The sequence below is a fragment of the Nansenia antarctica genome (genome assembly GCF_963989245.1).
Source record: "Nansenia antarctica genome assembly, chromosome: 16".
NCBI lineage: Eukaryota > Metazoa > Chordata > Actinopteri > Argentiniformes > Microstomatidae > Nansenia > Nansenia antarctica.
In genome coordinates this window covers 13003428-13029842 of record NC_137686.1, presented here as the reverse complement: position 1 = coordinate 13029842, position 26415 = coordinate 13003428, and the positions used below count along the sequence as shown (strand labels likewise).

The following is a 26415-nucleotide window of genomic DNA, read 5'->3' as shown; positions in this document are numbered from 1 at the left end:
TCTGGGGGTCCTTAAACGAGCATCAAACACTTAATTTCTTGCATTCTGGTGAATTTAGATGCAATTTGTGCCCTTTCTGCATCAATTTATGGTGGAAATGTCATTATTTATGTAAAGGAAAACACAATATTCAGGCACCAGATGACCATTCAAAATGTAATGTAATATAATGCAATATAAGGCTCTCAGGCATTCTGTACTTTCAAATATGTATTCTCCTTGAGCAGTCAACATCAACTATCAGCTATTTCGCTAGCAAACACGAAAGCTAATTTATTTGCGAAACAGCGCCCCCGCCACCACGTCGGTGCAATGCCGCAATTGCAGTTAGAAATTACACGTTGTTCAAAGGGCCGGTCCAAGTGTGGGGGTGGGCCGTGTTCGGCCCGCGCGCCGTAGTTTGGGGACCCCTGCCATTAGACACTGCTCACAGTTGCCATCTGCATGCTTGTTTATTAAAAACAGGGTACTATTTAAATTGGTATGTCCAATCCTTAACCTGGCCAGCACCACCTCTTCACGCCTGGACCTGCATGTACTATTATCCACCCTCACTTTTGGTTGAAAATAAAAAAGGTGTCTCCCAGAGGTCCCACTGTTCCAAATATACTGCCATTTCTCATACGATTTTGCCTTTATAATACTTTTTACCTCTGCCTTACTGTATTTAATTTCCACCTCCACTCTCTCTTTTTCCACTGCTTTCTTGGCATAGGTGTCAGCCAACTCATTTCCCTCCACCCCTATGTGAGCTGGCACCCACAGGAAAGAAAATGTAAAACCTGCCTTTAACATCCCACTTGCTAATTGTAAAATTTCTAAAATAATATCCATCCTGGATGCTGAGTATGCATTTTGCATACTTAAAAGAGCAGAGCTGGAGTCAGATGCTATTACTGCTTGCCTGTTACACCCAACACTTTCAACCCATAACAGGGCAAACCATATGGCTAAAAGTTCTGCTGTGTAAACCGCCAAATTATCCGTCAGCCTCTTTGTTATAGCCAGACCCATTTCCGGTATCACATGAGCTACTCCCACCCTCCCATCACTCCTTTTTGATGCATCTGTAAAGATAATCAACCTCTGATTATACTGTTCCCTAATGTATCCCTGTACCCTCCATTTATCTACTCCCCCTTCCTGTTTTGCTTCAAGCAGTCCTAAATCTACTGTCACCTCTTCAAATGTCCAGGGGGGGACTGCAGGGAATGCCACCGTGGGGCTGATATTAAAATTGCTTATGCTCATATTTACTACTTTATGTTGGATTGTCCACCCAAAGCTTTTCCCTCCCTCATACAGCCTCTCTTGGCAATCCCTCAGGACTGGCTGTGCAATATGGTCCCCACTGTGTCCCTTGAGGTTAGCCCAATATACCAGAGCAAGCTGGTCTCTTCTCAAATGCAAAGGCATCTCGCCCACCTCTACCTGGATTGCTGCTATCGGAGAAGTTTTAGCTAATCCACTACAAATGCGCAGAGCTTGATTGTGCAACATATCAAGTTTCCTTAATGTGGATTTAGACGCTGATACATAAACCACACAGCCACAATCAAATACTGATCTCATCATGCCAGTGTAGATTGCTCTCAATGCAGACCCAGACGCACCCCACTCAACTCCACACAAGTACCTCATTATATTTAAAACTTTCTTGCATTTAGCCTCCATCTCCTGTATGTGGAAGGCCCAAGTTAACCTCTTATCAAACCACATCCCGAGGTATTTAAAAACCTCAACTCTTTCCAACTCTCTGCCTGCCAACTGAATTTTAAATTCAGGACCAATGTTCCCCCTTGAGAAAAACATAACCTTGGTCTTCTCTACCGAAATCCTAAATCCCCACTGTACAGCCCATTGCTGGACTTCATTAACTGCATTCTGCATTTTCTTAACAATAAAACCCACATTCCTCCCCTTCTTCCACATAGCACCATCATCAGCAAACAAAGCCACTCCGTCAGTTCCCTGTACATTTTTAAAAATATGATCTATCATAATATCGAACAATAAGGGGCTTACAATGCTTCCCTGGGGGGTTCCATTCTCTGCTATATATCTAGCACTGACCTCCCCATCAATTTTAACCCTCAGGCTCCTTTCATACAAAAATATCCTTAATCCACCTGAACATTCTGCCCCCAACCCCCATTTCCTGCAGTTTTATCAACAGGCCCTTTGTCCACATCATATCATATGCTTTCTCAATATCAAAAAAGACTGCTACCACTACCTCTTTGTTTACTTGAGCTCTTCTAATGTCATCCTCCAAGCATATAACAGGGTCCATAGTACCTCTCCCTCTTCTAAATCCACTCTGGTAACTCTGTAGCAGATTTTTTGATTCCACCCAGTAGGTTAACCTGTCATTTATCATTAGAACCTGATGTTGACATGTCTCCATGTAGAACCTGATGTTGACATGTCTCCATGTAGAACCTGATGTTGACATGTCTCCATGTAGAACATGATGTTGACATGTCTCCATGTAGAACCTGATGTTGACATGTCTCCATGTAGAACCTGATGTTGACATGTCTCCATGTAGAACCTGATGTTGACATGTCTCCATGTAGAACCTGATGTTGACATGTCTCCATATAGAACCTGATGTTGACATGTCTCCATGTAGAACCTGATGTTGACATGTCTCCATGTAGAACCTGATGTTGACATGTCTCCATGTAGAACCTGATGTTGACATGTCTCCATGTAGAACCTGATGTTGACATGTCTCCATGTAGAACTGGATGTTGACATGTCTCCATGTAGAACCTGATGTTGACATGTCTCCATGTAGAACCTGATGTTGACATGTCTCCATGTAGAACCTGATGTTGACATGTCTCCATGTAGAACCTGATGTTGACATGTCTCCATGTAGAACCTGATGTTGACATGTCTCCATATAGAACCTGATGTTGACATGTCTCCATGTAGAACCTGATGTTGACATGTCTCCATGTAGAACCTGATGTTGACGTGTCTCCATGTAGAACCTGATGTTGACATGTCTCCATGTAGAACCTGATGTTGACATGTCTCCATGTAGAACCTGATGTTGACGTGTCTCCATGTAGAACCTGATGTTGACATGTCTCCATGTAGAACCTGATGTTGACATGTCTCCATGTAGAACCTGATGTTGACATGTCTCCATGTAGAACTGGATGTTGACATGTCTCCATGTAGAACCTGATGTTGACATGTCTCCATGTAGAACCTGATGTTGACATGTCTCCATGTAGAACCTGATGTTGACATGTCTCCATGTAGAACCGGATGTTGACATGTCTCCATGTAGAACCTGATGTTGACATGTCTCCATGTAGAACCTGATGTTGACATGTCTCCATGTAGAACCTGATGTTGACATGTCTCCATGTAGAACCTGATGTTGACATGTCTCCATGTAGAACCTGATGTTGACATGTCTCCATGTAGAACCTGATGTTGACATGTCTCCATGTAGAACTGGATGTTGATATGTTCCCATGTAGAACCTGATGTTGACATGTCTCCATGTAGAACCTGATGTTGACATGTCTCCATGTAGAACCTGATGTTGACATGTCTCCATGTAGAACCTGATGTTGACATGTCTCCATGTAGAACCTGATGTTGACATGTCTCCATGTAGAACCTGATGTTGACATGTCTCCATATAGAACCTGATGTTGACATGTCTCCATGTAGAACCTGATGTTGACATGTCTCCATGTAGAACCTGATGTTGACATGTCTCCATGTAGAACCTGATGTTGACATGTCTCCATGTAGAACTGGATGTTGATATGTTCCCATGTAGAACCTGATGTTGACGTGTCTCCATGTAGAACCTGATGTTGACATGTCTCCATGTAGAACCTGATGTTGACATGTCTCCATGTAGAACCTGATGTTGACATGTCTCCATGTAGAACCTGATGTTGACATGTCTCCATGTAGAACTGGATGTTGATATGTTCCCATGTAGAACCTGATGTTGACGTGTCTCCATGTAGAACCTGATGTTGACATGTCTCCATGTAGAACCTGATGTTGACATGTCTCCATGTAGAACCTGATGTTGACATGTCTCCATGTAGAACCTGATGTTGACATGTCTCCATGTAGAACCTGATGTTGACATGTCTCCATGTAGAACCTGATGTTGACATGTCTCCATGTAGAACCTGATGTTGACATGTCTCCATATAGAACCTGATGTTGACGTGTCTCCAATTAGAACCTGATGTTGACATGTCTCCATGTAGAACCTGATGTTGACATGTCTCCATGTAGAACCTGATGTTGACATGTCTCCATGTAGAACCTGATGTTGACATGTCTCCATGTAGAACCTGATGTTGACATGTCTCCATGTAGAACCTGATGTTGACATGTCTCCATGTAGAACCTGATGTTGACATGTCTCCATGTAGAACCTGATGTTGACATGTCTCCATGTAGAACCTGATGTTGACATGTCTCCATGTAGAACCTGATGTTGACATGTCTCCATGTAGAACCTGATGTTGACATGTCTCCATATAAAACCTGATGTTGACATGTCTCCATGTAGAACCTGATGTTGACATGTCTCCATGTAGAACTGGATGTTGATATGTTCCCATGTAGAACCTGATGTTGACATGTCTCCATGTAGAACCTGATGTTGACATGTCTCCATATAGAACCTGATGTTGACATGTCTCCATGTAGAACCTGATGTTGACATGTCTCCATGTAGAACTGGATGTTGATATGTTCCCATGTAGAACCTGATGTTGACGTGTCTCCATGTAGAACCTGATGTTGACATGTCTCCATGTAGAACCTGATGTTGACATGTCTCCATGTAGAACTGGATGTTGATATGTTCCCATGTAGAACCTGATGTTGACGTGTCTCCATGTAGAACCTGATGTTGACATGTCTCCATGTAGAACCTGATGTTGACATGTCTCCATGTAGAACTGGATGTTGATATGTTCCCATGTAGAACCTGATGTTGACGTGTCTCCATGTAGAACCTGATGTTGACATGTCTCCATATAGAACCTGATGTTGACGTGTCTCCAATTAGAACCTGATGTTGACATGTCTCCATGTAGAACCTGATGTTGACATGTCTCCATGTAGAACCTGATGTTGACATGTCTCCATGTAGAACCTGATGTTGACATGTCTCCATGTAGAACCTGATGTTGACATGTCTCCATGTAGAACCTGATGTTGACATGTCTCCATGTAGAACCTGATGTTGACATGTCTCCATGTAGAACCTGATGTTGACATGTCTCCATGTAGAACCTGATGTTGACATGTCTCCATATAGAACTGGATGCTCTGGACACCAATGATGAGTTGACTCCTCTGGGCCGGATCCTGGCCAAGCTGCCCATCGAGCCTCGCCTGGGGAAGATGATGATCATGGGCTGCATCTTCAGGTAGGATCAGACATTCTACCTGGACTCAGTCAAATCCTTCCCCTTATTTCAGATGAATAGTTCAGTGAGAAATCAGTACCATACAATTCACTAGGGGCCCCCAGTTTAATTCAGCATATAGTGCTGAGCAGAGCAAATATCATATATCATATATCTATGATATAATATTACCCTTATGACAGATTTGTTTCTCCATAGGATTAGGTGTCAAAACAACACCCCACCATAGACAGGGCCTGTACTGCAAATTATGTTTAACATGTCCTGGTCTCCTCTCCCCCTGGTCTCTCCTGGTCTCTCCTGGCCTCCAGTGTGGGTGATGCCGTGTGCACGATCTCGGCGGCCACCTGTTTCCCGGAGCCCTTTGTCAGCGAGGGCCGGCGGCTCGGCTTCGCCCACAGGAACTACGCGGGGACGCGCTTCTCCGACCACGTGGCCCTGCTGTCCGTCTTCCAGGCCTGGGACGAAGTCAGGTGGGTCTAGAGCCTTCAGAGCAGGCCACCTAACAGCCCCGTGCTTGTGTTCGGGCCCTCAAAACTCACACTCATAACTCACACTCATAACTCACACTCAAGGAATGACAAATGAACAGTGGAGGTGGAAATCAGAAGACAGGGCTCGCTGTGATGCATGGAACGGAATGGAATGAGGAAGTTCTCGTTCCCTTCCATGCAGGAAGTCCTCAGTCCTCATTCCCTTCCATGCATTACAGTGAGCCCTGCCCTCCACCATCCTGCCCTGTAGTGGAGGTGTGTGGCAGTGGCAGTGGCAGGGAGCCTTGTTAAGTGGTGCTGTGGTTGCAGGATGGGCGGAGAGGACGCGGAGGCCCGGTTCTGTGACCATAAGAGGCTCAACATGTCCACCCTGAGGATGACCTGGGAGGCCAAGGTCCAGCTGAAGGACATCCTCATCAACTCTGGCTTCCCCGAAGGTACGGTATACATGAACAACCACAACGGCATCGGGATAATCCCCATAAATGATCCCTCAAAACCCGTCTTTTTAAACATTGCTTTTTAAACTATTTGTTATTGTTGTTTTTACTGACTATGTTTTTGTGTTCATTTGTATTTATGTATCTATTCCTGTTCTCTCCATAGAATGTAGTGTATTACAGGGATGAGAAAAGTGTTATACAGAATAAATTCACTATTATTATTATTATTATTAATAATAATAATAATATAATAAATCTACTATAATAATAAATCTACTACACTGTTGTCATTGTAAAACTGGAAAAATAGAGAACTAAAACAAAGACAGCTAAAACAAAGTTGTTTTGTTTTAGTTGTACAGTTAAATTCATTCATAGCACAACAGTCTGTCTCACGTTTATACTGTTCCACTTCCTGTTGTTATGTGTGGTTTGACGTGGCGGCTGCAGAGTGTCTGATGACTCAGATGTTCAACAACGTCGGCCCCGACAACAACCTGGACGTGGTCATCTCCCTGCTGACCTTCGGCTCCTACCCCAACGTGTGTTACCACAAGGAGAAGAGGAAGATCCTCACCACCGAGGGCCGCAACGCCCTCATACACAAGTCCTCCGTCAACTGTCCGTTCAGCAGCCAGGACATGACCTACCCATCGCCCTTCTTTGTCTTTTCGGAAAAGGTGTTTATTTATATTTGTTTCATCCTTTTTCTCTCCGCACATTTTGGACCTTTATGTTCTCTCTTAGAGCTTTCAACTATGACGTTGACTACATTTCTCATGTTTAACATCCAGTGTGTCATGGAGACACATGTTGTGTTGTCGTTGAAATATACACAGTAATTGGCGCCCTGAGCTGCATCAACGTGTCATCACTGGTCTAATTTCTCGGGTCTAATTTTTGTCCAATCAGATCCGTACTCGAGCGATCTCAGCCAAGGGGATGACGCTGGTCAGCCCTCTGCAGCTCATCCTGTTCGCCTCCAAGAAGATCACCTCCACCGGAGACGTCACCGAGCTGGATGACTGGTCAGTGGCTTTTTAACTGGTGCAATCCTGGAATGGATCGTTTTTTACCCTGCCAATATTTGACATACATTAGATTAGATTAGATTCAACTTTATTGTCATTGCCGATTACAAGTACCAGACAACAAAAGGCAGTTTAGCATCTAACCAGAAGTTCAAATTGTGACAGTGCAAAACTTGATATTGTAGACAAAATAGGATATGTATAGTTATGGGGGGGGGGGTTGTTCATTGGAGTGTGTGTGTGTGTAGGGGGGGGGGCGGCTTTTCTGATCAAACATGAATATCCTCACGGTCAAGCATGGACAGTCTTAGACCATTTATGATAACAACATTTTTACAATGATATTTATCTCTTACTAATATTTATGTCTGTCAGGATGTTTATTTGATGGTATTCCCTGTCATGCCATGTACTTGTAACAGGTCTTACAAGACTCTTCTGTAAAACAGACTCAGGTCTCAGTCAGATCTTCCTGTACAGATAAAGGATCAATCAAATCCAATAATAAGCTTCCTCCTCCCAGGATCAAGCTGCAGGTTCCCCACGGGGTGTCTGGGGGCATCGCGGCGCTGCGGGCCGGCATGGAGGCCCTGGTGGTGGAGGTCAGCAAAGACCCTGAGTACATCAGGCAGCTGGACCCCACCAACGAGCGCCTGCTCAACCTCATACGGCAGATCTCCAAGCCCTCGGCCGCAGGGCTGAACCTCATGGCCAACAACGCACGGTACGACCAGATGACCACCACACGTGGTCGGAGTAGAGTTCCTTCTCAGCTCTCTGGGAATCGGCAATTATGATAGGCCCTGTGTTGAAACAACCCAGTGTAGATCTGTAGGCATTAAGATCGGTAGGTAGGTTGCTGGAGAAATACACTGGTAAAAAAAACAAAAGACTACCCCCCCCCCAAACCAACCCCACGCACACTACAATAATACATATATTCGGACTACTTGCATTGTATTGTATTGTATTGTATTTTGCCCTGATGAATCCACTGTAGTACGACTGGTACTACTATCACTTTATTACTTTATTAGTACTTACTATATCACTTATTATTACTGTACTTTATTATTGTGATCTGCTGCAATATAATGTTGAGGAAGCAAAGCCAAAGAATGTTACTCTTGTGTACTTGTACACTGGGATGTAACAAAAGCGATTGTGATTCTGATCTGAGGTATCGGTGAGGAGCTTACGGTTGTTTCTGAGGCAGGGCTATAGTCTGATAAACCCCCGCAGGCCAGCCAGACATAGTGTATGAAATGGCAATAATGGATTAGCAGCGTCTTCTGTGTAGATGATCAACATTGGCTCTAAAACCAGCCTAGAACAGGGGGGCGGGAATGTCTTGGCTGGAGTTAAGTGATGTCATGTTCAGTAGTGTAGTATGTGTCTGTTATGAGTACAGGAAATAACCGATTTCTCTCTGTCTCTCTCCTTTACTCTATGTCTCTGTATTTCTCTGTCTGTCCTTCTCTATCTGTCTCCCTCCCTCCCTCCAGGTTTGGAGATGGCCCACGGCCTCCTAAGATGGCGAGGTTTGACGGCGGCGGTGGTGGTGGTGGGGGGTACAGAGGTCGGGGAGGAGGTTACCAGGGTGGAGGAGGCGGGTACAGGGGAGGTGGAGGATACAGGGGTGGAGGTGGTTACGGTGGGGGAGGAGGATACAGAGGAGGAGGAGGTTATGGTGGAGGAGGAGGAGGAGGATACGGTGGAGGTGGAGGTGGTGGTGGAGGTGGTGGTGGTTACAGAGGAGGCAACAGGGGCGGGTGGTGAGGGTGAGGAGTGGGTGTTAGTCGAAGTAGGTCTCATGTCCTGTTTGTAAGGCGTCACATTAACTGATTCTTCTGTGTTGGTTATTAGGACATTTCAGTCATGTAGGGAAGTTTTATTTACTTCCTATTCAAAATGTTCATAACTTTATTGTCCCGTAGATGAGGACATTTATACTGTACCATGTCAGAACATATTGAGCATCAAGACAATCCCAAAATATTGTCATGAACTATATTCTCTAGACTTTTTAGAGTCAAGACTAGATGTCTTTTTGTATATTATGTTAAACTTGATTTCATGTCATCTTGTGGGCCTGGCCAGAGTGGGGTACTAACTCAAAGACCAGGTCTGCTGCCATTAGAAGATTCTGTTGATTAAAACTTGTTTTTTCCAACCACTACCTGTTGTCTGTTAATGATGTTTGGTGTGCACAATGAAAGAGCCATGAGGAATTTTAACAGTATTATTTTAATGTAAATATTTTCAATTATTACAATGCTTGTTATGGAGCCAGTGCAAAAAACGTGACAATATTAAGCGAACTGTAAAGTGAACTGTACATAGGGTGCAACAAACACAGTTAGCACAGCAGTTCTCAAGTCAAGTACCGCTGTAGGCCGATGTTACGCTTGCCTGGCTCTTGACAAGGTGACAAAAAGGGAGACGACACATGGATAACAATAATAGGAGATTTATTAAAGAATAATATGTTAAATGGAAATAATGTTAAAGTAAATAGTAACAACAACCAAAAAGGCTGCTGGTCGACCAGGAAGAGAGCGAGTCCATCAATTTGACCCACTCTTATGGTTCCTGGGACAATTAGGATGATCACCCCCACCTGTGCCCATCTGGAACCAAGAGAGAGGGTCAACAGGACAACAAATGTAATAGCGCCCCCCATAGGGTCAAGTGTGGATCGTCACAGCCGACATCTCCCAAGGTGTTGGCGTCCAGCTTGTTGGCGTGGACCTCCACTGATTTATTATTGATTCAGCACGAACATCAATGAACGAATTATACACTAATTATGAACTAATATATACAGACGATGTTGTGTATTAATCAGAATACCGCCAATGGTGTCAATGTCACTTTAACATTATATTTTGTGAAGATAATAATAATTTTACCACAAAGTGAAATACCAAACTGAGAAATAATCACAACCAATTGTCAATGATGATTATGTAATCAAGGTATGTCAAAGAAACACAGACAGAGTCATATTTCCAATTGCATGCATAGTAAACATGGTTATTACTCACAGCTGAAGGCGTTTCTCAATGAGCCCAGCGTACTCCTCACACTGCTCCTCATCGTCCCAGTCTCAAATCGTAGAAAAACCTGCAGCAGAGAGATTCATACAGGCTGTACTCTAACCTGCAAGAATTCTGTGCACAAGATCTCAGGTGTCAAAAGCTGACCTACACTGCATTACATTTACATTGTTGGCATGTAGCAGACACCTTTGTCCAAAGCGACAAATACATGGGAGAATTTGGGGAGATTGAACACCAGACTGGAGGCAGCATTCTGGATGAGCTGCAGAGGACCTAGACACAGATTAAGCCTAAACTAAAGCCGTAAGCCTAAATCTAGACTAAAATGCAACCTCCAATTTAGGTTTTCTATTTAGATTTGTATGTAGTCAAAGACCAGGCTTAGCTGTTTCTGGCAAACCTTGGGGTTTCAATGTTCAGATATCCTCAATAGTAATAATAATACAAAGTAAAAAAAAAAAAAAACGTTTTATTGCCATGCAATCAAGTTGTCAGTCAATTGTTGGAATTTGTTATTTTATGCGGCCATAGATGGCGACCCTGGCGACCCTTGCTCAAGGACACCTTGACACATAACCAGCCATGGTTTGAACCGCCGAACTGCCAACCTTAGACGCCGGCTCTACCTCCTGAGCCACTGCCGCCCCCTAGTATTTACCTTGCATTTTCCAGGCACTCTGCAATGCTATCCACAGCAGGGCCCAACCCTTGTACAGGATAGACATCCAAGATTGGCACAAAGTAATCTTGCTCCTTCAGGACCTCTTCAACCATCTCTAGGTCCAGGTTGGTGATATTGGAGGAGAAGAATGGTTCCGCCACAGAGACTGACAGAGACGGGAGATGAGACCCTCGATAGGGGACCATTTTGTCTTCACATGGTATAGTGAAACAGTTGACCTAGACACACAATTACAATAATAATAATGCAAATTAGAGGAGATAATGAAATAAAGTGTTTATTGTTCTTAATATTTCAAACAACCATGAACTGCAACTGGAGGTTGACAGTTGAATGTGGCCTACTGTGTATTTTGTTTCAAACGCTAGAGGGAGCCCCTGTCAAAGAAAGTGTTGCTGACACTTAAGCATAGTTAAGGTTGCAACGAACTTGCGAGCGAATGTCATCTATCTCTGACTTTGTACACTAACAGCCACACACCCCGCTATTCAATTTGATTCAGTCAAAGTAAATACAACACTTGATACCTCGACAAGCACACCGATGGAAGGCAGGTCCCCGACAATATCATCGCAGTTGACCAGATGGACATCAAAAATATCAAGCATCAGGAGGTCGGGGGCAACTTTCCACACCGCGGTCCAAGAAGACTGTTGTTTGGCCAGTTTGTCAACGATGTACACGGCGATCGCTGCATCCGCCTTTTCTGCCTAAAAGTCCATTCAGTGACAAATGAGATGTTTATCAATATATCGTGAGCTTAGAATTATAAGGTTCTATCTCCGTTTAGGGCAGTTCAGAGATATTGAGCGTCAAAGTTTTTACATTCCATTATTATGTTTTGTGAGATGGAACCTTTGTATTTTATGAATTACTAACTCAAAAATGTCAACATTTTAAAAAATAACACCACACAGGCATTAATAAACACCTAATGGATCAGATTATGTAAAAAAGTACATTTTGACAAAAATGGAGATAGAACCTTATAATTCTAACGTCACGATGTGTTAAATTGTTTTTACTTCTATCAAAGTTAGAGCCATGCTAGCTAGCTAAGGTAGCTGACTCACCGAAAGCTGCTTGGCGATTATCTGATCACAGAACAGGGCGACCCGCTCGTCGTACGTCTGCGCCTGGTGGGAGATGAAGATCTGGGGCAACATGTGAGCCTCCTCTTCACAACCATCATCATCATCATCTTCGAAGACGACGTCGTCGTCGTCGGGATTGTTTCTGAGAAATTTCCCTCTGCTGAAAATAGTTTTGCTCATGACGGTTTGAGGAGTGATGACAGAAGGTTCGTCGCCGGTCAGATCAGCAGTGGCGATTCTAGAGATTTATACATGGGGTGGCAAGCAGATATTTTAGTGTGGCCATCATTTTGATAAGTGGCTATCTTAATGTCTTACATTTATGTATATTTATCATCCCTTACAGCCTGTTCTACATATAGAACTAGTGTGTGCATGTGTGTACAGGTTTCTCTCTCATCCAGTAAATTATTACAAAGACATAGGTTTGTGGGAGAAAAAAACATTTTATTATCTCTTTCATTCTGAGACAATAAACAAGGAACATGAACAATGCGTGCTGAACTTGATCGTCAGAACAAACAAGAATGAGAGGTTTCATGTCCAAGCAAGACCTTGAAAAACTCATCCATGCATTTGTTTGGAGTAGACTTGAGTATTGTAGTCTACTAACAGGCCTATCTAAAGGAGCTGTTCGTAAATTGCAGCTCATCCAAAACACCGCTGCTAGGGTCCTAACAAAAACAAAGAACTTTGAACACATTACACCAATCCTGAGATCCCTGCACTGGCTACCAGTCTCTCAGAGAATTGAATTCAAAATCCTCCTAATTACATACATTTTTTTAAAACGTATTTTTAAATAATGTAAAGCACTTTGAATTGCCCCTGTTGTATAAGTGCTATACAAATAAACTTGCCTTGCCACAAAATCTGCTATTAAAAAAATTAATAATAAAAAAATACAAATAAATACATTTACAAAAGCTGAATGCGACGATTGCTATGCTGTGCAGCAAATCGCTTCACAAACTCATCCAAATTCAGAGCTTTTGCACGTTTAGACTCAATGCTGAGAACTGCAATACTTGTTAATCTATTCTCTGCCATGGTAGAGCGCAGGTGATTCTTTATTATTTTAAGAGTTGGAAAAACTCCTCTCACATGCTGCACTGGTGACCGGTAATACTACAGCTATTTTACATAATCTGAACATCTCCAAGAAAACCATCTTGTATGGATCCAAAAAATTAACTAACTTTGTTTTCCATTTGTTGCTTGTTGATCCAACAATCTTCTAATCTGCTGCAGTTCGTGTTTAAGGTTATCTACATTTGATCCATATGCATTTGCTAAAAGATTAACTGCCTCCTCATTCAAAAAGCTGCTGCTGGATGGATTCAGTGCCTGGATACCCTGCATGATGTGACAGTTAAAGCTAGAGAATCGTCTTTGCATTTCACCAATCATGCAATCAATGACAGGATAAAATATTTTAGTTAGAAAATACTTTTTGCTGTCTGGTATTGTGTGCTGTCCTAGTGGAGACGTGATAACACTACCTTTAAGTTTCTTTGTTATCCGTCTTGCCCTCTTATGAGTGTGAGTTGTAGAAATGTTACAACTTTCACAGGTGTTGAGTATTTCAATCCAAAACTCATGTCTCAGTACGATAGTTTTTTAGAGTCTGTTGTAGTGTTTCAATTAGCTCAACAGCTTTAGTAAGGTCAAGCTGTGTTGACTGGAGCATATCTGACAAAAATCGGGTGTCACCTAGTACTTTTCTTACATCGTGTTACAATGACATAACTATAATAACTATAATAACTATAATAACGCCAACGTTAGCTAAATAGCTAACTAAATAGCTAGCTAAAAGCTGAGACTGACGTCTTCGCTTCATAACTCAGCAAATAACGTTACATTGACGAACAAAAAATCAATTAATTTACTAAACATATCCAATAGGTAATGAATTGTAAACGTAATAACATAATTAGTTAAAACCACATGTAACATTACCTGAACAACAGGCTCCACACTGCACAGCACCAGAAACACAGCTCAGGTTTAATTGATTAATCAGCATCAGCTGTGCGGTAAACTTCTTCTTCTTCTTCTTCTTTTTTTCAATTGGCGGTTGACAACCACTTGGTGTATTACCGCCACCGCTGGACTGGAGTGTGGCACAGGACTTGCTTCTTAACTTTACTAACTTAAATTCTTTTTAAAAGCCCTGTTTCCCTTAAAAAGAAAAACAACAACTTTAAAATCTTCCCTTCCCTTCTCTGTAAAATATATTTCATCTCAAATACTTCTTTATTTTCCTCCACCTGAGCAATAAACCTACGCCTTTCGTTATGATACTTTTGGCAGTGTATTAAAACATGTTCCACTGTTTCTGGTCTATTCCATAGACACTGCTCACAGTTGCCATCTGCATGCTTGTTTATTAAAAACAGGGTACTATTTAAATTGGTATGTCCAATCCTTAACCTGGCCAGCACCACCTCTTCACGCCTGGACCTGCATGTACTATTATCCACCCTCACTTTTGGTTGAAAATAAAAAAGGTGTCTCCCAGAGGTCCCACTGTTCCAAATATACTGCCATTTCTCATACGATTTTGCCTTTATAATACTTTTTACCTCTGCCTTACTGTATTTAATTTCCACCTCCACTCTCTCTTTTTCTACTGCTTTCTTGGCATAGGTGTCAGCCAACTCATTTCCCTCCACCCCTATGTGAGCTGGCACCCACAGGAAAGAAAATGTAAAACCTGCCTTTAACATCCCACTTGCTAATTGTAAAATTTCTAAAATAATATCCATCCTGGATGCTGATTATGCATTTTGCATACTTAAAAGAGCAGAGCTGGAGTCAGATGCTATTACTGCTTGCCTGTTACACCCAACACTTTCAACCCATAACAGGGCAAACCATATGGCTAAAAGTTCTGCTGTGTAAACCGCCAAATTATCCGTCAGCCTCTTTGTTATAGCCAGACCCATTTCCGGTATCACATGAGCTACTCCCACCCTCCCATCACTCCTTTTTGATGCATCTGTAAAGATAATCAACCTCTGATTATACTGTTCCCTAATGTATCCCTGTACCCTCCATTTATCTACTCCCCCTTCCTGTTTTGCTTCAAGCAGTCCTAAATCTACTGTCACCTCTTCAAATGTCCAGGGGGGGACTGCAGGGAATGCCACCGTGGGGCTGATATTAAAATTGCTTATGCTCATATTTACTACTTTATGTTGGATTGTCCACCCAAAGCTTTTCCCTCCCTCATACAGCCTCTCTTGGCAATCCCTCAGGACTGGCTGTGCAATATGGTCCCCACTGTGTCCCTTGAGGTTAGCCCAATATACCAGAGCAAGCTGGTCTCTTCTCAAATGCAAAGGCATCTCGCCCACCTCTACCTGGATTGCTGCTATCGGAGAAGTTTTAGCTAATCCACTACAAATGCGCAGAGCTTGATTGTGCAACATATCAAGTTTCCTTAATGTGGATTTAGACGCTGACACATAAACCACACAGCCATAATCAAATACTGATCTCATCATGCCAGTGTAGATTGCTCTCAATGCAGACCCAGACGCACCCCACTCAACTCCACACAAGCACCTCATTATATTTAAAACTTTCTTGCATTTAGCCTCCATCTCCTGTATGTGGAAGGCCCAAGTTAACCTCTTATCAAACCACATCCCGAGGTATTTAAAAACCTCAACTCTTTCCAACTCTCTGCCTGCCAACTGAATTTTAAATTCAGGACCAATGTTCCCCCTTGAGAAAAACATAACCTTGGTCTTCTCTACCGAAATCCTAAATCCCCACAGTACAGCCAATTGCTGGACTTCATTAACTGCATTCTGCATTTTCTTAACAATAAAACCTACATTCCTCCCCTTCTTCCACATAGCACCATCATCAGCAAACAAAGCCACTCCGTCAGTTCCCTGTACATTTTTAAAAATATGATCTATCATAATATCGAACAATAAGGGGCTTACAATGCTTCCCTGGGGGGTTCCATTCTCTGCTATATATCTAGCACTGACCTCCCCATCAATTTTAACCCTCAGGCTCCTTTCATACAAAAATATCCTTAATCCACCTGAACATTCTGCCCCCAACCCCCATTTCCTGCAGTTTTATCAACAGGCCCTTTGTCCACATCATATCATATGCTTTCTCAATATCAAAAAAGACTGCTACCACTACCTCTTTGTTTACTTGAGCTCTTCTAATGTCATCCTCCAAGCATATAACAGGGTCCATAGTACCTCTCCCTCTTCTAAATCCACTCTGGTAACTGTAGCAGATTTTTTGATTCCACCCAGTAGGTTAACCTGTCATTTATCATTAGAACCTGATGTTGACATGTCTCCATGTAGAACCTGATGTTGACATGTCTCCATATAGAACCTGATGTTGACATGTCTCCATGTAGAACCTGATGTTGACATGTCTCCATGTAGAACCTGATGTTGACATGTCTCCATGTAGAACCTGATGTTGACATGTCTCCATGTAGAACCTGATGTTGACATGTCTCCATGTAGAACCTGATGTTGACATGTCTCCATGTAGAACCTGATGTTGACGTGTCTCCATGTAGAACCTGATGTTGACATGTCTCCATGTAGAACCTGATGTTGACATGTCTCCATGTAGAACCTGATGTTGACATGTCTCCATGTAGAACCTGATGTTGACATGTCTCCATATAGAACTGGATGCTCTGGACACCAATGATGAGTTGACTCCTCTGGGCCGGATCCTGGCCAAGCTGCCCATCGAGCCTCGCCTGGGGAAGATGATGATCATGGGCTGCATCTTCAGGTAGGATCAGACATTCTACCTGGACTCAGTCAAATCCTTCCCCTTATTTCAGATGAATAGTTCAGTGAGAAATCAGTACCGTACAATTCACTAGGGGCCCCCAGTTTAATTCAGCATATAGTGCTGAGCAGAGCAAAAAGATATCTAAGATATCTATACCCCCTGGTCTCTCCTGGTCTCTCCTGGTCTCTCCTGGCCTCCAGTGTTGGTGATGCCGTGTGCACGATCTCGGCGGCCACCTGTTTCCCGGAGCCCTTTGTCAGCGAGGGCCGGCGGCTCGGCTTCGCCCACAGGAACTACGCGGGGACGCGCTTCTCCGACCACGTGGCCCTGCTGTCCGTCTTCCAGGCCTGGGACGAAGTCAGGTGGGTCTAGAGCCTTCAGAGCAGGGCACCTAACAGCCCCGTGCTTGTGTTCGGGCCCTCAAAACTCACACTCATAACTCACACTCATAACTCACACTCAAGGAATGACAAATGAACAGTGGAGGTGGAAATCAGAAGACAGGGCTCGCTGTGATGCATGGAACGGAATGGAATGAGGAAGTTCTCGTTCCCTTCCATGCAGGAAGTCCTCAGTCCTCATTCCAATCCATGCATTACAGTGAGCCCTGCCCTCCACCATCCTGCCCTGTAGTGGAGGTGTGTGGCAGTGGCAGTGGCAGGGAGCCTTGTTAAGTGGTGCTGTAGTGGAGGTGTGTGGCAGTGGCAGTGGCAGGGAGCCTTGTTAAGTGGTGCTGTAGTGGAGGTGTGTGGCAGTGGCAGTGGCAGGGAGCCTTGTTAAGTGGTGCTGTAGTGGAGGTGTGTGGCAGTGGCAGTGGCAGGGAGCCTTGTTAAGTGGTGCTGTGGTTGCAGGATGGGCGGAGAGGACGCGGAGGCCCGGTTCTGTGACCATAAGAGGCTCAACATGTCCACCCTGAGGATGACCTGGGAGGCCAAGGTCCAGCTGAAGGACATCCTCATCAACTCTGGCTTCCCCGAAGGTACGGTATACATGAACAACCACAACGGCATCGGGATAATCCTTCAAATGATCCCTCAAAACCCGTCTTTTTAAACATTGCTTTTTAAACTATTTGTTATTGTTGTTTTTACTGACTATGTTTTTGTGTTCATTTGTATTTATATATCTATTCCTGTTCTCTCCATAGAATGTAGTGTATTACAGGGATGAGAAAAGTGTTATACAGAATAAATTCACTATTATTATTATTATTATTATTATTAATAATAATAATGATAATAATAATATAATAAATCTACTATAATAATAAATCTACTACACTGTTGTCATTGTAAAACTGGAAAAATAGAGAACTAAAACAAAGACAGCTAAAACAAAGTTGTTTTGTTTTAGTTGTACAGTTAAATTCATTCATAGCACAGCAGTCTGTCTCACGTTTATACTGTTCCACTTCCTGTTGTTATGTGTGGTTTGACGTGGCGGCTGCAGAGTGTCTGATGACTCAGATGTTCAACAACGTCGGCCCCGACAACAACCTGGACGTGGTCATCTCCCTGCTGACCTTCGGCTCCTACCCCAACGTGTGTTACCACAAGGAGAAGAGGAAGATCCTCACCACCGAGGGCCGCAACGCCCTCATACACAAGTCCTCCGTCAACTGTCCCTTCAGCAGCCAGGACATGACCTACCCATCGCCCTTCTTTGTCTTTTCGGAAAAGGTGTTTATTTATATTTGTTTCATCCTTTTTCTCTCCGCACATTTTGGACCTTTATGTTCTCTCTTAGAGCTTTCAACTATGACGTTGACTACATTTCTCATGTTTAACATCCAGTGTGTCATGGAGACACATGATGTGTTGTCGTTGAAATATACACAGTAATTGGCGCCCTGAGCTGTATCAACGTGTCATCACTGGTCTCATTTCTCGGGTCTAATTTTTGTCCAATCAGATCCGTACTTGAGCGATCTCAGCCAAGGGGATGACGCTGGTCAGCCCTCTGCAGCTCATCCTGTTCGCCTCCAAGAAGATCACCTCCACCGGAGACGTCACCGAGCTGGATGACTGGTCAGTGGCTTTTTAACTGGTGCAATCCTGGAATGGATCGTTTTTTACCCTGCCAATATTTGACATACATTAGATTAGATTAGATTCAACTTTATTGTCATTGCCGAGTACAAGTACCAGACAACAAAAGGCAGTTTAGCATCTAACCAGAAGTTCAAATTGTGACAGTGCAAAACTTGATATTGTAGACAAAATAGGATATGTATAGTTATGGGGGGGGGGGGTTGTTCATCAGAGTGTGTGTGTAGGGGGGGGCGGCTTTTCTGATCAAACATGAATATCCTCACGGTCAAGCATGGACAGTCTTAGACCATTTATGATAACAACATTTTTACAATGATATTTATCTCTTACTAATATTTATGTCTGTCAGGATGTTTATTTGATGGTATTCCCTGTCATGCCATGTACTTGTAACAGGTCTTACAAGACTCTTCTGTAAAACAGACTCAGGTCTCAGTCAGATCTTCCTGTACAGATAAAGGATCAATCAAATCCAATAATAAGCTTCCTCCTCCCAGGATCAAGCTGCAGGTTCCCCACGGGGTGTCTGGGGGCATCGCGGCGCTGCGGGCCGGCATGGAGGCCCTGGTGGTGGAGGTCAGCAAAGACCCTGAGTACATCAGGCAGCTGGACCCCACCAACGAGCGCCTGCTCAACCTCATACGGCAGATCTCCAAGCCCTCGGCCGCAGGGCTGAACCTCATGGCCAACAACGCACGGTACGACCAGATGACCACCACACGTGGTCGGAGTAGAGTTCCTTCTCAGCTCTCTGGGAATCGGCAATTATGATAGGCCCTGTGTTGAAACAACCCAGTGTAGATCTGTAGGCATTAAGATCGGTAGGTAGGTTGCTGGAGAAATACACTGGTAAAAAAAACAAAAGACTACCCCCCCCCAAACCAACCCCACGCACACTACAATAATACATATATTCTGACTACTTGCATTGTATTGTATTGTATTTTGCCCTGATGAATCCACTGTAGTACGACTGGTACTACTATCACTTTATTACTTTATTAGTACTTACTATATCACTTATTATTACTGTACTTTATTATTGTGATCTGCTGCAATATAATGTTGAGGAAGCAAAGCCAAAGAATGTTACTCTTGTGTACTTGTACACTGGGACGTAACAAAAGCGATTGTGATTCTGATCTGAGGTATCGGTGAGGAGCTTACGGTTGTTTCTGAGGCAGGGCTATAGTCTTATAAACCACCGCAGGCCAGCCAGACATAGTGTATGAAATGGCAATAATGGATTAGCAGCGTCTTCTGTGTAGATGATCAACATTGGCTCTAAAACCAGCCTAGAACAGGGGGGCGGGAATGTCTTGTCTGGAGTTAAGTGATGTCATGTTCAGTAGTGTAGTATGTGTCTGTTATGAGTACAGGAAATAACCGATTTCTCTCTGTCTCTCTCCTTTACTCTATGTCTCTGTATTTCTCTGTCTGTCCTTCTCTATCTGTCTCCCTCCAGGTTTGGAGATGGCCCACGGCCTCCTAAGATGGCGAGGTTTGACGGCGGCGGTGGTGGTGGGTACAGAGGTCGGGGAGGAGGTTACCAGGGTGGAGGAGGCGGGTACAGGGGAGGTGGAGGATACAGGGGTGGAGGTGGTTACAGTGGGGGAGGAGGATACAGAGGAGGAGGAGGTTATGGTGGAGGAGGAGGAGGAGGATACGGTGGAGGTGGAGGTGGTGGTGGTGGTTACAGAGGAGGCAACAGGGGCGGGTGGTGAGGGTGAGGAGTGGGTGTTAGTCGAAGTAGGTCTCATGTCCTGTTTGTAAGGCGTCACATTAACTGATTCTTCTGTGTTGGTTATTAGGACATTTCAGTCATGTAGAGAAGTTTTATTTACTTCCTATTCAAAATGTTCATAACTTTATTGTCCCGTAGATGAGGACATTTATACTGTACCATGTCAGAACATATTGAGCATCAAGACACTTATTAAAATCCCAAAATATTGTCATGAACTATATTCTCTAGACTTTTTAGAGTCGAGACTAGATGTCTTTTTGTATGTTATGTTAAACTTGATTTCATGTCATCTTGTGGGCCTGGCCAGAGTGGGGTACTAACTCAAAGACCAGGTCTGCTGCCATTAGAAGATTCTGTTGATTAAAACTTGTTTTTTACCTGTTGTCTGTTAATGATGTTTGGTGTGCACAATGAAAGAGCCATGAGGAATTTTAACAGTATTATTTTAATGTAAATATTTTCAATTATTACAATGCTTGTTATGGAGCCAGTGCAAAAAACATGACAATATTAAGCGAACTGTAAAGTGAACTGTACATAGGGTGCAACAAACACAGTTAGCACAGCAGTTCTCGAGTCAAGTACCGCTGTCGGCCGATGTTACGCTTGCCTGGCTCTTGACAAGGTGACAAAAAGGGAGACGACACATGGATAACAATAACAGGAGATTTATTAAAGAATAATATGTTAAATGGAAATAATGTTAAAGTAAATAGTAACAACAACCAAAAAGGCTGCTGGTCGACCAGGAAGAGAGCGAGTCCATCAATTTGACCCATTCTTATGGTTCCTGGGACAATTAGGATGATCACCCCCACCTGTGCCCATCTGGAACCAAGAGAGAGGGTCAACAGGACAACAAATGTAATGGTTCCATCCTGGATGTCGTAGTAGCTGGAACAGAGCATGAAGTGTCCTGCCCTGAAGTGGTCTTTATTCTTTGATTCAGCACGAACATCAATGAACGAATTATACACTAATTATGAACTAATATATACAGACGATGTTGTGTATTAATCAGAATACCGCCAATGGTGTCAATGTCACTTTAACATTATATTTTGTGAAGATAATAATAATTTTACCACAAAGTGAAATACCAAACTGAGAAATAATCACAACCAATTGTCAATGATGATTATGTAATCAAGGTATGTCAAAGAAACACAGACAGAGTCATATTTCCAATTGCATGCATAGTAAACATGGTTATTACTCACAGCTGAAGGCGTTTCTCAATGAGCCCAGCGTACTCCTCACACTGCTCCTCATCGTCACAGTCTCAAATCGTAGAAAAACCTGCAGCAGAGAGATTCATACAGGCTGTACTCTAACCTGCAAGAATTCTGTGCACAAGATCTCAGGTGTCAAAAGCTGACCTACACTGCATTACATTTACATTGTTGGCATGTAGCAGACACCTTTGTCCAAAGCGACAAATACATGGGAGAATTTGGGGAGATTGAACACCAGACTGGAGGCAGCATTCTGGATGAGCTGCAGAGGACCTAGACACAGATTAAGCCTAAACTAAAGCCGTAAGCCTAAATCTAGACTAAAATGCAACCTCCAATTTAGGTTTTCTATTTAGATTTGTATGTAGTCAAAGACCAGGCTTATCTGTTTCTGGCAAACCTTGGGGTTTCAATGTTCAGATATCCTCAATAGTAATAATAATACAAAGTAAAAAAAAAAAAAAAAACGTTTTATTGCCATGCAATCAAGTTGTCAGTCAATTGTTGGAATTTGTTATTTTATGCGGCCATAGATGGCGACCCTGGCGACCCTTGCTCAAGGACACCTTGACACATAACCAGCCATGGTTTGAACCGCCGAACTGCCAACCTTAGACGCCGGCTCTACCTCCTGAGCCACTGCCGCCCCCTAGTATTTACCTTGCATGTTCCAGGCACTCTGCAATGCTATCCACAGCAGGGCCCAACCCTTGTACAGGATAGACATCCAAGATTGGCACAAAGTTATCTTGCTCCTTCAGGACCTCTTCAACCAGCTCTAGTGGCAGGTTGGTGATATTGGAGGAGAATGGTTCCGCCACAGAGACTGACACTCGAAGAGGGACCATTTTGTCTTCACATGGTGAACAGTTGACCTAGACATACACAATTATAATAATAATAATGCAAATTAGAGGAGATAATGAAATAAAGTGTTTATTGTTCTTAATATTTCAAACAACCATGAACTGCAACTGGAGGTTGACAGTTGAATGTGGCCTACTGTGTATTTTGTTTCAAACGCTAGAGGGAGCCCCTGTCAAAGAAAGTGTTGCTGACACTTAAGCATAGTTAAGGTTGCAACGAACTTGCGAGCGAATGTCATCTATCTCTGACTTTGTACACTAACAGCCACACACCCCGCTATTCAATTTGATTCAGTCAAAGTAAATACAACACTTGATACCTCGACAAGCACACCGATGGAAGGCAGGTCCCCGACAATATCATCGCAGTTGACCAGATGGACATCAGCAATATCAAGCATCAGGAGGTCGGGGGCAACTTTCCACACCGCGGTCCAAGAAGACTGTTGTCTGGCCAGTTTGTCAACGATGTACACGGCGATCGCTGCATCCGCCTCTTCTGCCTAAAAGTCCATTCAGTGACAAATGAGATGTTTATCAATTATATCGTGAGCTTAGAATGATAAGGTTCTATCTCCGTTTAGGGCAGTTCAGAGATATTGAGCGTCAAAGTTTTTACATTCCATTATGTTTTGTGAGATGGAACCTTTGTATTTTATGAATTACTACCTCAAAAATGTCAACATTTTAAAAAATAACACCACACAGGCATTAATAAACACCTAATGGATCAGATTATGTAAAAAACTCAATTTTGACAAAAATTGATATAGAACCTTATCATTCTAACGTCACGATGTGTTAAATTGTTTTTACTTCTATCAAAGTTAGAGCCATGCTAGCTAGCTAAGGTAGCTGACTCACCGAACGCTGCTTGGCGATCATCTGATCACAGAACAGGGCGACCCGCTCGTCGTACGTCTGCGCCTGGTGGGAGATGAAGATCTGGGGCAACATGTGAGCCTCCTCTTCACAACCATCATCATCATCATCATCATCTTCGAAGACGACGTCGTCGTCGTCGTCGGGATTGTTTCTGAGAAATTTCCCTCTGCTGAAAATAGTTTTGCTCATGACGGTTTGAGGAGTGATGACAGAAGGTTCGTCGCCGGTCAGATCAGCAGTGGCGATTCTAGAGATTTATACATGGGGTGGCAAAGGGGTGGCAAGCAGATATTTTAGTGTGGCCATCATTTTGATAAGTGGCTATCTTAATGTCTTACATTTATGTATATTTATCATCCCTTACAGCCTGTTCTACATATAGAACTAGTGTGTGCATGTGTGTACAGGTTTCTCTCTCATCCAGTAAATTATTACAAAGACATAGGTTTGTGGGAGAAAAAAACATTTTATTATCTCTTTCATTCTGAGACAATAAACAAGGAACATGAACAATGCGCGCTGAACTTGATCGTCAGAACAAACAAGAATGAGAGGTTTCATGTCCAAGCAAGACCTTGAAAAACTCATCCATGCATTTGTTTGGAGTAGACTTGAGTATTGTAGTCTACTAACAGGCCTATCTAAAGGAGCTGTTCGTAAATTGCAGCTCATCCAAAACACCGCTGCTAGGGTCCTAACAAAAACAAAGAACTTTGAACACATTACACCAATCCTGAGATCCCTGCACTGGCTACCAGTCTCTCAGAGAATTGAATTCAAAATCCTCCTAATTACATACATTTTTAAAAAACGTATTTTTAAATAATGTAAAGCACTTTGAATTGCCCCTGTTGTATAAGTGCTATACAAATAAACTTGCCTTGCCACAAAATCTGCTATTAAAAAAATTAATAATAAAAAAATACAAATAAATACATTTACAAAAGCTGAATGCGACGATTGCTATGCTGTGCAGCAAATCGCTTCACAAACTCATCCAAATTCAGAGCTTTTGCACGTTTAGACTCAATGCTGAGAACTGCAATACTTGTTAATCTATTCTCTGCCATGGTAGAGCGCAGGTGATTCTTTATTATTTTAAGAGTTGGAAAAACTCCTCTCACATGCTGCACTGGTGACCGGCAATACTACAGCTATTTTACATAATCTGAACATCTCCAAGAAAACCATCTTGTATGGATCCAAAAAATTAACTAACTTTGTTTTCCATTTGTTGCTTGTTGATCCAACAATCTTCTAATCTGCTGCAGTTCGTGTTTAAGGTTATCTACATTTGATCCATATGCATTTGCTAAAAGATTAACTGCCTCCTCATTCAAAAAGCTGCTGCTGGATGGATTCAGTGCCTGGATACCCTGCATGATGTGACAGTTAAAGCTAGAGAATCGTCTTTGCATTTCACCAATCATGCAATCAATGACAGGATAAAATATTTTAGTTAGAAAATACTTTTTGCTGTCTGGTATTGTGTGCTGTCCTAGTGGAGACGTGATAACACTACCTTTAAGTTTCTTTGTTATCCGTCTTGCCCTCTTATGAGTGTGAGTTGTAGAAATGTTACAACTTTCACAGGTGTTGAGTATTTCAATCCAAAGCTCATCAAAATATGTCTCAGTACAATAGTTTTTTAGAGTCTGTTGTAGTGTTTCAATTAGCTCAACAGCTTTAGTAAGGTCAAGCTGTGTTGACTGGAGCATATCTGACAAAAATCGGGTGTGACCTAGTACTTTTCTTACATCGTGTTACAATGACATAACTATAATAACTATAATAACTATAATAACGCCAACGTTAGCTAAACAGTAAGTAAAAGCTAAATAGCTAGCTAACAGCTGAGACTGACGTCTTCGCTTCATAACTCAGCAAATAACGTTACATTGACGAACAAAAAATCAATTAATTTACTAAACATATCCAATAGGTAATGAATTGTAAACGTAATAACATAATTAGTTAAAACCACATGTTAACCACATTACCTGAACAACAGGCTCCACACGGCACAGCACCAGAAACACAGCTCAGGTTTAATTGATTAATCAGCATCAGCTGTGTGGTAAACTTCTTCTTCTTCTTCTTCTTCTTCTTCTTTTTTTCAATTGGCGGTTGACAACCACTTGGTGTATTACCGCCACCGCTGGACTGGAGTGTGGCACAGGACTTGCTTCTTAACTTTACTAACTTAAATTCTTTTTAAAAGCCCTGTTTCCCTTAAAAAGAAAAACAACAACTTTAAAATCTTCCCTTCCCTTCTCTGTAAAATATATTTCATCTCAAATACTTCTTTATTTTCCTCCACCTGAGCAATAAACCTACGCCTTTCGTTATGATACTTTTGGCAGTGTATTAAAACATGTTCCACTGTTTCTGGTCTATTCCATAGACACTGCTCACAGTTGCCATCTGCATGCTTGTTTATTAAAAACAGGGTACTATTAAAAATTGGTATGTCCAATCCTTAACCTGGCCAGCACCACCTCTTCACGCCTGGACCTGCATGTACTATTATCCACCCTCACTTTTGGTTGAAAATAAAAAAGGTGTCTCCCAGAGGTCCCACTGTTCCAAATAT

At 42.7% G+C, this 26415-nt stretch overlaps 1 protein-coding gene across 1 annotated transcript in view; it reads left to right on the top strand.

Annotated features, from left to right (window-relative positions):
- LOC308171965 (ATP-dependent RNA helicase A protein-like) overlaps positions 1–20813 on the top strand; it is a gene marked incomplete at its 3' end in the record, with an annotated part of 60267 nt that extends 39454 nt beyond the window's left edge. The window contains exons 21-28 of the mRNA XM_080546877.1: positions 5324–5435; positions 5747–5908; positions 6239–6366; positions 6823–7052; positions 7285–7400; positions 7927–8127; positions 8909–9175; positions 20621–20813. Of these exons, the coding sequence (XP_080403003.1) occupies positions 5324–5435; positions 5747–5908; positions 6239–6366; positions 6823–7052; positions 7285–7400; positions 7927–8127; positions 8909–9175; positions 20621–20813 (1409 nt within the window). The remainder of the gene's footprint in view (positions 1–5323; positions 5436–5746; positions 5909–6238; positions 6367–6822; positions 7053–7284; positions 7401–7926; positions 8128–8908; positions 9176–20620) is intronic.
- Positions 20814–26415: the final 5602 nt, after the last annotated feature.